Source organism: Pseudorca crassidens, chromosome 8 (assembly GCF_039906515.1).
Source record: "Pseudorca crassidens isolate mPseCra1 chromosome 8, mPseCra1.hap1, whole genome shotgun sequence".
NCBI lineage: Eukaryota > Metazoa > Chordata > Mammalia > Artiodactyla > Delphinidae > Pseudorca > Pseudorca crassidens.
The window spans coordinates 32009332-32022295 of record NC_090303.1 but is presented as its reverse complement, the minus strand read 5'-3'; the positions used below and the strand labels follow the sequence as shown (position 1 = coordinate 32022295).

Here is a 12964-nt window from a genome sequence, read left to right as displayed (position 1 = left end):
TCTGTGATGTCAAGTGGCCCCGCCCCCAGCGAGGTTTTGTGGTGGCCCCGGCCTAGCAACGCGAGCAGTCCGAGCTCTGACCCTCCGCATCTTCGAGTCGCATGCCCACCAGACCTCCGAACTGAAGACTCCTTTCGACGCGTCAGTCCTTTTGAAGATTTTCAGTCACCAGATAAGCTTTTACTGACCTTGGTCCCTTTATATATTTTCCAAGTGGATTCTGATGGAACAGAAAAAACTGGAATCGTCTACATAATTAGTAGGCTTTTTATTTTGAATGTTTTCCGCACTCTTACTTTTCTCTGCCCTATGTAATACTATTGAAGTAATATAGGCACAGATGGGGTTGTAATGAAAAGTCACAGTTCCTTGCTTCACTCCTCCCTGAGACAGCTGTGTCAATTTTATTTTATTTTATTTTATTTATTTATTTTTTTTTTGCGGTACGCGGGCCTGTCACTGTTGTGGCCTCTCCCGTTGTGGAGCACAGGCTCCGGACGCGCAGGCTCAGCGGCCATGGCTCACGGGCCCAGCCGCTCCACGGCATGTGGGATCTTCCCGGACTGGGGCACAAACCCATGTCCCCTGCATCGGCAGGTGGACTCTCAACCACTGCGCCACCAGGGAAGCCCAATTTTATTTTTAATAATGCTTAGTTCCCTACTAATCTTAGGGAACTAAGAATTATTTGACTTAGTTCCCTAATTTTTTTAAATTAATTAATTAATTTTTGGCTGCATTGGGTCTTTGTTGCTGCACGCGGGCTTTCTCTAGCTGCAGCGAGCAGCGGGCTAGTCTTTGTTGCGGTGCACGGGCTTCTCATTGCAGTGGCTTCTCTTGTGGCTGAGCACTGGCTCTAAACGCGTGGGCTTCAGTAGTTGTGGCTCACAGGCTCAGTAGTTGTGGCCTGCAGGCTCTAGTGTGCAGGCTCTGTAGTTGTGGCGCACGGGCTTAGTTGCTCTGCGGCATGTGGGATCTTCCCGGACCAGGGCTCAAACCCGTGTCCCCTGCCTTGGCAGGCAGATTCTTAACCACTACACCACCATTGATTTAGATATTTCCTTATATCTTCATAGCCAAGACCTCCCAAATCTATCTACTTAGTTCCCAATCATGGTGGTAATTTCTGAGGTGAATATGAGCTTTATTTGTATTTTGCAATTTTAAACTTAGTTTCCTCATAAAAATTTTTTTTGCATAATACTTTGTGATGGAAAGGTTGATGTGAACCTTCAACCACAGTTTTATGTTAGGAAAGGTAATTGAAAAACATTTTTATGAAGATTGCTCCCCCAGGGCAAGATTTCAAGATTTGAATGTGTCTGCTGTTGATAGAGCTAAACATATATAACATCTACTTTTTTTTTTTTTTTCTGCGGTACGCAGGCCTCTCACTCTTGTGGCCTGTCCCGTTGCGGAGCACAGGCTCCGGACGCACAGGCTCAGCGGCTATGGCTCACGGGCCCAGCCGCTCCGCGGCATGTGGGATCCTCCCGGACTGGGGCACGAACCCGTATCCCCTGTATCGGCAGGCGGACTCTCAACCACTGCGCCACCAGGGAAGCCCTAACATCTACTTTAAAAAAAAAAAAAATTTTTTTTATTGAAATATAGTTGGTTTACAATGTTGTGTTAGTTTCAGGTGTACAGCGAAATGATTCAAAAATATATATTCTTTTTGTACATTCTCTATTATAGGTTATTACAAGATATTAAGTATGGTTCCCTGTAGGTCCTTGTTGGTTATCTATTTTATATATAGTAGTGTGTATATTTTAATCCCAAAGTCCTAATTTATCCCTCCCCTCCTTTCCCCTTTGGTAACTACAAGTTACAAAACTATATGACTGTGAGTCTATTTCTGTTTTGTAAATAACTTCATTTGTATCATTTTTTTAGATTCCACATATATGTGAAATAATATGATATTTGTCTTTCTCCGTCTGGCTTACTTCACTTTGTATGATAACCTCTAGGTCCATCCACATTGCTGCAAATGGCATTATTTTTTTCTTTTTTATGGCTGAGTAATATTCCATTGTATATATATACCACATCTTTATCCATTCATCTGTTGATGGACAGTTAGGTTGCTTCCATATCTTGGCTACTGTAAATAGTGCTGCAATGAACATTGGGGTGCATGTATCTTTTCAAATTATGGTTTTCTCCAGGTATATGCCCAAGAGTGGGATTGCAGGATCATATGTGGTAGTTCTGTTTTTAGTTTTTTAAGGAACCTCCATACCGTTCTCCATAGTGGCTGTACCAATTTACATTTCCACCAACAGTGTAGGAGGGTTCCTTTCTTTCCACACCCTCTCCAGTATTTATTATTTGTAGATTTTTTTTTGATGTTGGCCATTCTGACCAGTGTGAGGTTATCACTGTAGTTTTGATTTGCGTTTCTGCAGTAATTAGCGATGTTGAGCATCTTTTCATATGCCTTTTGGCCATCTGTATGTCTTCTTTGGAGAAATGTCTTTTTATTTTATTTTTAATTTTTTTAAAAAAACATATAGACACTATACATAGAATTTTCCCTTCAGAACTGCTTTCATTTTATTTTCTTTTTTTCGTTTTTTTCTTTTTTTGGCCATGCCGCACAGCTTTCAAGATCTTAGTTCCATGACCAAGGATCGAACCCCAGGGCCGCGGCAGTGAAAGCGCCAAGTCCTAACCACAGGACCTCGCAGGGAACTCCCTGAAGAAATGTTTTTTGTTTTTTTTTTAAATAAATAAATTTATTTATTTATTTATTTTTGGCTGTGTTGGGTCTTCGTTGCTGTGCGTGGGCTTTCTCTAGTTATGGTGAGCGGGGGCTACTCTTCGTTGCAGTGTGCGGGCTTCTCACTGTGGTCGCTTCTCTCGTTGCAGATACGGGCTCTAGGCGCACGGGCTTCAGTAGTTGTGGCACACGGGCTCTAGAGCATAGGCTCAATAGTTGTGGTGCACGGGCTTCGTTGCTCCGCGGCATGCGCAATCTTACCGGACCAGGGATCGAACCCATGTCCCCTGCATTGGCAGGCGGATTCTCAACCACTGCACCACCAGGGAAGCCCCAAAAATGTCTTTTTAGATCTTCCACCCTTTTTTTTTTTTCCTGTGGTACGCAGGCCCCTCACTGCCGTGGCCTCTCCCGCCGCGGAGCACAGGCTCCGGACTCGCAGGCCCAGCGGCCATGGCTCACGGGTCCAGACGCTCCGCGCACGGCATGTGGGATACTCCTGGACCAGGGCACGAACCTGCGCCCCCTGCATCGGCAGGCGGACTCCCAACCACTGCGCCACCAGGGAAGCCCCCACCCATTTTTTGATTGGGTTGTTTGTTTATAACAACTACTTTTTAAAAAGATGTTGAACTTTATAATGAGGGAATCAGGTGTGTACCATTGGAACCTCCCAATCAATCTTAATACCATTAAAAGTGCGATAATAAAAAAAAAGTGAGATAATCAGACATGGTATACTTCTTGAGGTGATGCAATAGGAACTACAAAGCACCTTCTATAAGTATTTATGATTCCTCCAAATTGAACTCAAATCTAATTAAGCCTTAGCTCTAACCAACAGTTTATAGGAAATACAGGGAATAGAAAAAGAAGTTTAAAAAAGCGCACCAGAACACCAAGAAGTAATCAGGTTTCATAGGACAAATAGCCTAATTTCCCCAACAAATTGAATAAATTTAAAAACAAGGGACTTCCCTGGTGGCAGGGTGGTTAAGAATCCACCTGCCAATGCCAGGGACACAGGTTGAAACTCTGGTCCGGGAAGATCCCACATGCTGTGGATGCAACTAAGCCCGTGCACCACAACTACTGAAGCCCTTACACCTAGAGCCCGTGGTCCTCAACAAGAGAAGCCACTGCAATGAGAAGCCTGTGCACTGCATCGAACAGTAGCCCCCGCTTGCTGCAACTAGAGAAAGCCTGTGTGCAGCAACGAAGATGCAACGCAGCCAAAAATGAATAAATAAATAAAGAATGCTTATTAAAAAAAAATCAATAAAAACAAGTGTGTAAGGGGGAAGGTGGACTATCAAAGACTAAAAGTTGGGCCTTCCCTGGTGGCGCAGTGGTTAAGAATCCGCCTGCCAGTGCAGGGCACACAGGTGCAATCCCTGGTCGGGGAAGATTCCATATGTCGCGGAGCAACTAAGGCCATGCTCACAACTACTGAGCCTGCGCTCTAGAGCCCACAAACCACAACGACCGAAGCCTGAATGCCACAGGTACTGAAGCCCACGTGCCTAGAGCCCGTGCTCCTCAACAAGAGAAGCCACCGCAATGAGAAGCCCGTGTGCTGTAACGAAGATAAATAAATAAATTAATCTATTATTTAATTTAATCAATAAAATAATTAAATTATTAAGATAAAATAATTAAAATAAATAAATAAAATAATTAAATTATAATTATTAATAATAAAATTAATTAATTTTAAAAAAGACTAAAAGTCTTAAGAGACATAATCAAATATGTACCTCATGATCTTGATTCAAACCAATTGTTTTAAGACAGCAAAATTTGAATTAAGTCTGGGAATTTGATCGTATTCAGGAATTAATATTAGTAGATGTGATAATGGTATGGTGGATATATTTAAAGAAAAAAGTCTTTACCACAAAATGACATATCTGGGACTTGCTTTAAATTATTCCAGAAAAAAAACCCAAATAAATAAATATTGTGAATATGGGGAGGATAATGACTGCTAAAATTCAATAGTGGGTACACAGGGTTCATAATGGAAACAAAGGGTTATTCTCTCTACTTTTTTGTTTAAAATTTTCCATAATAGTTTAAAAAAAATATTGGAAGAAATTACTTTTCTTGTGTCATTTTAAACTGATACAGGGTACTTCCCTGGTGGCGCAGTAGTTAAGAATCCGCATGCTGATGCAGGGGACCCGGGTTCGAGTCCTGGTCTGGGAAGATCCCACATGCCGTGGCGCAACTAAGCCTGTGCACCACAACTACTGAAGCCGGTGTGCTCTAGGCCTGTGCTCCACAACAAGAGAAGCCACTGCAATGAGCAGCCCCCAGACCACAACGAAGAATAGACCCTGCTCGCCACAACTAGAGAAAGCCTGCATGCAGCAACAAAGACCCAACACAGCCAAAAAAATAATAATAAGATTAAAATATATATATATATATATAAACTGATATGGAAAGCACTTTCAAAAGAAAATGTCAAAAACTGTTTTTCACAGCCTTACAATAAATAACATTTCAGTGACAGTACTTTGAAGTATAATAATTATTTGAACAGACAAGTTCTATTTTTGTCTTTTCATTTTAAAATAATTCCAAGCTAATTTTTTATTTTTATTTTTTTGGGGTACGCGGGCCTCTCAGTCTTGTGGCCTCTCCCGTTGCAGAGCACAGGCTCCGGACGCACAGGCTCAGCGGCCATGGCTCATGGGCCTAGCCGCTCCGCGGCATGTGGGATCTTCCCGGACCGGGGCATGAACCCGTGTCCCCTGCGTCGGCAGACGGACTCTCAACCACTGTGCCACCAGGGAAGCCCCCAAGCTTATTTTTTTTAAAAAGTTGTAAGAGTAGTACAAAGAATTCTCTTCACCCAGCTTCCCCAAGTATTTTTGGCGTACATAACCACAGGCATAATCATGAAAACCAGGAAATTGACATACTGTTAACTAATCTGCAAACTTTATTTAAATTTCATCAATTGTCTCACTAATAACCCATTTCTGGGCAAGGATCTAATCCAGGATTATACATTGCATTTAATTGTTATCTTCTTTTAATCTGGATAACGTCTCAGTCTTTGTCTTTTACTTTCAGTCATTGAAATTTTTGAAGAATACTGGCCAGCTGTTTTGTAGACATAACTCAAATTGGGTTGTCTGACATTTCTCCTGATTAAATTAAGGTTATATATTTTGGCAAAAATATCACAGAAGTGATGTTGCGTTCATCTCAGTTCATCATATCTGAAGGTACAATACATGATGTCAATATGTCTCATTACTGATGATGTTAACTTCAATCACTGTTTATCAGGTGATATTTGCTGGATTTCTCCACTGTAAAATCACTTTCTATCTCTTTGTAATGAAAAAGAGTGTCTTGTGGGGAGATTTTTTTGAGACTAAATACCATGCTTCTCCTAATGCTTTCTTGCCAGCAACAGGTATTACCACGCTATTTGTCAAATGGTTTTCCATTGCCAATCATTCCTTCTACATTTATTAATTGGAATTCTACTCTAAGGAAGATCTTTCTCTCTTCTCCCATTATTCATTCAATTTATTTATTCAATTATTCATTTTTATCAGTATGAGCTCATGGCTATTTATTTTATTCTGTGTGTTCTAATCTATTGCTATCATTATTTTGTTACTCAAATTGTCCCAGATTTGTCCATAGAGAGTCTCTTTAAGTGAACTCTCTATTTATGAGTTAGTTTAAATTTTTTTTATGTTTAAACATATATATTTATGTCTTTTTGTGTATTGTCTGTTCATGTCTCTTTTCCATTTTTCTATTGGATTTGTCCCTCAACTTTCAAGAGTTCTTTATGTATTAGAAATATTACCCTTTTATCTGTGATGTATGTTGCAAGAATTTTCTCCTAGTTTGTGAGTTGTCTTTTGGTTTTGTTTATGGTATTTTTTGCATACAGTTGTTTTACATAGTCAGATTTATTCTCTTATTATTGCCTTTGGATTTTGAATCATAGAACACTGAGGTTAAAGGGAAGTTCACTCATGTTTTCTTCCAATAGCTGTGTAGTTTCATATTTTACATTGAGGTTCTTTTTTTTAAAAATAAATTTATTTATTTATTTATTTATGGCTGCGTTGGGTCTTCGTTGCTGCACACGGGCTTTCTCTAGTTGTGGCGAGCGGGGGCTACTCTTCGTTGCGGTGCGCGGGCTTCTCATTGCAGTGGCTTCTCTTTTTGCAGAACACGGGCTCTAGGCATGTGGGCTCCAGAGCGCAGGCTCCGTAGTTGTGGCGCACAGGCTTAGTTGCTCCATGACATGTGGGGTCTTCCTGGACCAGGGCTTGAACCCATGTCCCCTGAATTGGCAAGCAGATTCTTTTTTTAAAAAAATTATTTAATTAATTAATTTATTTATTTTTGGCTGTGTTGGGTCTTCGTTTCTGTGCGAGGGCTTTCTCTAGTTGTGGCGAGCGGGGGCCACTCCTCATTGCGGTGCGCAGGCCTCTCACTGTCGTGGCCTCTCTTGTTGCGGAGCACAGGCTCCAGACGCGCAAGCTCAGTAGTTGTGGCTTACAGGCTTAGTTGCTCCGCGGCATGTGGGATCTTCCCAGACCAGGGCTCGAACCCGTGTCCCCTGCATTGGCAGGCAGGCAGATTCTTAACCACTGTGCCACCAGAGAAGTCCCTACATTTAGGTTCTTGATCCGTTTGGAGTTTATTCTCACATACGGTATGACATATGGATCTAATTTTACCTTTTTCCAAATGGCTACGCAGTTGTTTCAGCACCATTTATTAAAAATCTCATCTTTGGGCTTCCCTGGTGGCGCAGTGGTTGAGAGTCCGCCTGCCAATGCAAGGGATGCGGGTTCGTGCCCCAGTCCGGGAAGATCCCACATGCCGCGGAGCGGCTGGGCCCGTGAGCCATGGCCGCTGAGCCTGCGCGTCCGGAGCCTGTGCTCCGCAACGGGAGAGGCCACAACAGTGAGAGGCCCGCGTACCGCAAAAAAAAAAAAAAAAAAAAAAAATCTCATCTTTGCTGCAGTGATGTAAGATGCCACCTTTATTATATGCTAAATTTCCTTATGCATTAAATTTTATTTCTGCGTTTTCTATTCTGTTCCCTCGGTCTGTCTATTCATGCATCAGTACCACACTGTTTTAATTATAAACACTTTTAAGTTTTAATGTCTGATAGGACAAGTCTCCTTCCTATATATTTTTATATATTTTTAAAGTTAGCTTCAATAATCGCTATCCATTTTATGGGGAAATGATACCTTTTTATTACTGACTTCCTGACAAAGGAAAAGAGCAATCTTCCTAGTTCCCTCTTCATTATCATCATCATACCATCTCTACTATCATCATGGTGTCATCTATACCAGCTATGCCATCTATGTACTAACCATTTTATGCACATTTTCTCATTTAATAAAGCATCAAAACTCAGGCAGACTTTGGGAGGAGTTGAAAATATGTAAGTATCTTTCCTCTCTCCAAGCTTACCTTCTCAGTCTTAGCAGGTGAGGAGGTTTTGGTTAATTGAGTCTAACTCCCCTGTTCAGATCTGTGTACATGGAAGTTTAGAAGAGGATCCTTTATGGTCAGAGATGTTAGAAATAGATGGTATCTCCAGTCTCCTCATTCTATTTTTATTTTTATTAAAAGGTTTTATTTATTTTTTGGTCATGCCGAGCGGCTTGAGGGACCTTAGTACCCTGACCAGGGACCAAACCCAGACCCTTATCAGTGAAAGCCTGAGACTTAACCACTGGACTACCAGGGAATTCCTCTAGTCTCCTCATTTTATTTATTTTACTTTTATTTTTATTTTTAAAATATATTTATTTATTTATTTATTTTTGGCTGCCTTGGATCTTCGTTGCTGCACATGGGCTTTCTCTACTTGTGGTGAGCGGGGGCTACTCTTTGTTGTGGTGCACAGGCTTCTCATTGCAGTGGCTTCTCTTGTTGCAGAGCACGGGCTCTAGGCACGTGGGCTCAGTACTTGTGGCGTGCAGGTTCAGTAGTTGTGGCACACCAGCTTAGTTGCTTTGCGGTATGTGGGATCTTCTGGACCAGAGTTCGAACCCCTGTCCCCTACATTGGCAGGCGGATTCTTAACCACTGCGCCACCAGGGAAGTCCCTAGTCTCCTCATTTTAAATGCAGACATGAAGGCTCAGGGAGGGGAAGTCACTTACACCAAAAGAGAGATGGAAACAAGTTTAGAAATAATCTAATCCAATTTCTTGGTTTCACAGAGGCAGAAGTTGTGTGGTCCACCCAAGGTCTTGTAGCAATAATAATACCTTTGGGTCCTCACCATGTATCAGGCACTGTACTAAGAAATCAACATAGTTTATCTCACTTATTACAGCAACCTGAAGAATAATTAATATTATTACCTCCACTTTGTAGAAAACTGAGGCTGAGAGTGGTAGAGTAACTTGTTCAAAGTGAGCCAGTCAGCTGGCACAAGGCAGAGTTGGGATTTAAAGTTGGCAGATTAACACTTCTAACCACTTAGGCTCCAATGCCCCCAGCAAGCCTCTGGCATTGCAGATACAGAGCTCAAGTGAGCAGACCCAAGATTAATGTCCAGTCACTCAAAACTTGCTTGTTTTAACTAAGAACTAAAGTGTTGAGATCACACAAAATTTTCATAAAAGTAAAGTAAAAGCAAAAACACAGAATAGTTTATATTGTTTTGACAGTGCGGCAGGACTGTCCAAAAAGGTCATTATTTGCAGTGATAGCTTTTTTTAACATACAGAGTTTTAGTGTTTGCTTTAAACATGCACACAAAAAAGAGAGTCTGGTATAATGCTGAAGTGTTTTAAATTAAATTGAAATATTCTGATATTGCATAATTGTTTCAACATGCATCTCTTTAAAAATGACTTTTCTTATATAACTGCAATATTATTTCCTACAATACCATCATCACATCTAAACTTTAACAATAATTGCCTAATACTACCTAATAGTTCATTATCGAATTTCCACTATTGTCCCAAAACTCGTTTAAATTTTTTTGTTAAAATCTGGATCTAATCAAGCACCAAAATTGCTTTTTCTCATTTTATCTCTTTAATCTCTTTTATTTACAGTGATCCAATTTTTCCTACCCTCTCTTTATCTTTCTCTTTCTCCCTTCTGCCCTTCCTCCCTTCCTTCCTTCCTCTCTCTCTCTCTCTCTCTCTTTTTTTAAAGGTGTATTTTTAATTTAATTTAGTTTTTTAACATCTTTATTGGAGTATAATTGCTTTACAGTGGTGTGTTAGTTTCTGCTGTATAACAAAGTGAACCAGCTGTACGTATACCTATATCCCCATATCCTCTCCCTCTTGCGTCTCCCTTCCACCCTCCCTATCCCACCCCTCTAGGTGGTCACAAAGCACCGAGCTGATCTCCCTGTGCTGTGCAGCTGCTTCCCACTAGCTATCTATTTTACATTTGGTAGTGTATAAATAAGTCCATGCCACTCCGTCCCAGCTTACCCTTCCCCCTCTCTGTGTCAAGTCCATTCTCTACATCTGCATCTTTATTCCTGTCCTGTCCCTAGGTTCTTTGTAAACTTTTTTTTTTTTTTTTTGCGGTACGCGGGCCTCTCACTGTTGTGGCCTCTCCCGTTGCGGAGCACAGGCTCCAGACGCGTAGGCTCAGCGGCCATGGCTCACGGGCCCAGCCACTCCGCGGCATGTGGGATCTTCCTGGACCGGGGCACAAACCCGTGTCCCCTGCATTGGCAGGCGGACTCTCAACCACTGTGCCACCAGGGAAGCCGTTTTTTGTTTTTTTTTTTTAAGATTCCATATATACATGTTAGCATGCGGCATTTGTTTTTCAAAAATATGGAACGCTTCACGAATTTGCGTGTCATCCTTGCACAGGGGCCATGCTAATCTTCTCTGTATCGTTCCAATTTTAGTATATGGGCTGCCGAAGCAAGCACTCTCTCTCTTTCTTCCTCTCTCTCTCTCTCTTTCTTTCTTTTTAATTATATTTGACGTTTTTATTTTAGGCTGCAAAACAGAAATGAGCAAACAAACAACAAAAAACTTGAAATAGGCTTGTCAAATGATGTAAATTCATCCTTTCCAGGGAAGCAGAAGGTCGACCATCGTGCTTCACTGCTGCTTGCACTCTGCTGGGTTTTGATCCTTCTTTGGGTCATAGTCTGGATCATTTTCCTCATCTCCTTCTTCTTCCCCTTCCTCATCCGCTTCTTCACCTTCTTCATCATAATCATCATCATCATCTTCAATAGCTTCTCCAGTAAAGTATATTGATCTTGATTATGCGCTCTGATCTTGGGATTATGCACTCACGTAAAAAGTGACCAATATCAAAGTCCTCAGCAAGGATAGCTTCAGCATCATCATCCAGATCTCATTTTCCTCATCTGGATCATTTTCCTCATCTCCTTCTCCTTCCCCTTCCTCATCCGCTTCTTCACCTTCTTCATCATAATCATCATCATCATCTTCAATAGCTTCTCCAGTAAAGTATATTGATCTTGATTATGCGCTCTGATCTTGGGATTATGCACTCACGTAAAAAGTGACCAATATCAAAGTCCTCAGCAAGGATAGCTTCAGCATCATCATCCAGATCTCCACTCTCAGGAACTTCAGGAGGGGCAAAAAAATTAAAGAAAGAGTCATTAGAAACTGTTTTGGTCACAGTATGAACTGTCCCACGTCCCTTGTGTTTCTGCTGCTTCTTAATGGTTTTCAAAGTGACATTCTTCCCTTTTTTCCTATCTATCTGGCACCCTGTACAACCCATAATTTCTGGTCCATCAAAAGAAAAAGGATCAGAATCATTTGGTTCTGACCTCATCCTATACGTCTTTGTCAACACTTCATTTGTGAAATATTCATTGGGTTCAAAGTGAAATTCTAAGACAAAACCCATAGGCTGACCAGCGTCTGAGAACTTCACTTTAATATCTTTCAAGTGCTTCAGAATAGGTTCATCATGTTCCTGAACCATATCACTGAGCAAGTCAACATTCTTAAAAATGGTCAACCAAAAGTCAAGAATTCCTTTGGGGTCTTCTTTTTCTTCATCCTTTTTCTCATCTTCAGTCTTGGCCTTTTCTTTTAGTTCCTCTGAAATTTCATCTTCCTCATCTGGTTTCCATTCACATTCTTCTTCTGTAGGTTCATAAATAGCATTGATGATCTCAAATCGCTTATCAAATAGAGGTTGATAGAGAACAACATACTTTCTTTCAACATCATGAACTTCCTCATAGAACTTGGCTTCTATCTGTGCATATTTAACTTGAAGGTCTTTGAGAGCATTCACGCGTCTTTTAACTACCCTAGGCAAGCTTTCAATGTGTCCTGTTGGTGTTTCTACCAGACCATCAAGTCTTTCTTGAAGGACTGCAAGAATCTGAGGATTTTGCATCATCTGAACAGTCAGCTGACGTGCTTTGATTTTTGTTTCTTCACCAGTTTCTTCTTCTTCTACTTCTTCAACGTCGTCCAAATCTTGATCAAGTTCAGACTGTTCTTTGTTGTCTATGTCTGCCATGTTGTATGAGCGCCAAATATCGGTGGCTAGCACGGGGAGCCAGGCGGCTGGAGCTGCGCAGGCAGCGACTCCGGACGGCGACGGGAGGAGCAGAAGGCGGTGTGGCGAGCAGATGGTGCTAAAAAAGCTCTTTCTTTTTTTTTAAAAAAAAATTATTTATTTTTGGCTGCGTTGGGTCTTCATTGATGCATTGGGCTTTGTCTAGTTGCGGAGAGCAGGGACTACTCTTCGTTGAGGTGTACAGGCTTCTCATTGTGGTGGCTTCTCTTGTTGTGGACCACGGGCTCTTGACGCATGGGCTCTAGAGTTCAGGCTCAGTAGTTGTGGTGCATGGGCTTAGTTGTTCTGCGACATGTGGGATCTTCCCGGACCCAGAGCTCGAACCCATGTCTCCTGCATTGGCAGGCGGATTCTTAACCACTGTGCCACCAGGGAAGCCCCCCCACCAAAATTTTAAAATTTTAAGATTTTGGGTATCAAAGGGCACTATCAACAGAGTGAAAATACAAATTACAGAATAGGAGAAAATATTTGCAAGAGTCTAGTATGTAGATTATATAAAACACTCTTACAACTCAAGAAAAAAAACCCCAAATGGTTCAGTTTGAACATGAGGGAAGGACTTGAAAAGACATTTCTCCAAAGAAAATATACCCATGGCCAATGAGCTCATGAAAAGATGCTCAACATCATGGGTCATTAGGGAAATGCAAAC

At 41.4% G+C, this 12964-nt stretch overlaps 2 protein-coding genes and 1 non-coding gene across 4 annotated transcripts in view; 1 reads left to right on the top strand and 2 right to left on the bottom strand.

Annotated features, from left to right (window-relative positions):
• The first annotated feature begins 43 nt into the window (after positions 1–43).
• The window catches only part of CCDC126 (coiled-coil domain containing 126), a 108643-nt gene continuing 95722 nt past the window's right edge, over positions 44–12964 (top strand). Inside the window, exon 1 of one of the 2 annotated variants that reach the window (XM_067746149.1) lies at positions 44–141. The gene's annotated coding sequence lies outside the window, so the exon portion shown is untranslated. Of the gene's footprint in view, positions 260–12964 lie in introns of both variants that reach the window. The other variant, XM_067746148.1, reaches the window with a different exon arrangement.
• On the bottom strand, positions 10551–10657 carry LOC137229597 (U6 spliceosomal RNA). The gene has a single exon (XR_010945754.1). It is a non-coding gene; the product is annotated as a U6 spliceosomal RNA (small nuclear RNA).
• LOC137228957 (nucleosome assembly protein 1-like 1) lies at positions 10721–12358 on the bottom strand. Its single transcript, XM_067746144.1, has 2 exons — positions 11234–12358; positions 10721–10995 (listed from the first exon to the last, which is right to left on the bottom strand). The coding sequence occupies exons 1-2, from the start codon at positions 12247–12249 to the stop codon at positions 10833–10835; spliced, it is 1179 nt and encodes a 392-aa protein (XP_067602245.1). The 5' UTR covers positions 12250–12358; the 3' UTR covers positions 10721–10832.

Bases quoted from the DNA above. Each gene is read 5' to 3' on its own strand.
- LOC137228957 (XM_067746144.1), bottom strand. From the start codon at position 12,249: ATGGCAGACATAGACAACAAAGAACAGTCTGAACTTGATCAAGATTTG. The intron at 10,996-11,233 runs GCGCATAATCAA...CGCATAATCAAG, and splicing joins TGCATAATCCCAAGATCAGA to ATCAATATACTTTACTGGAG.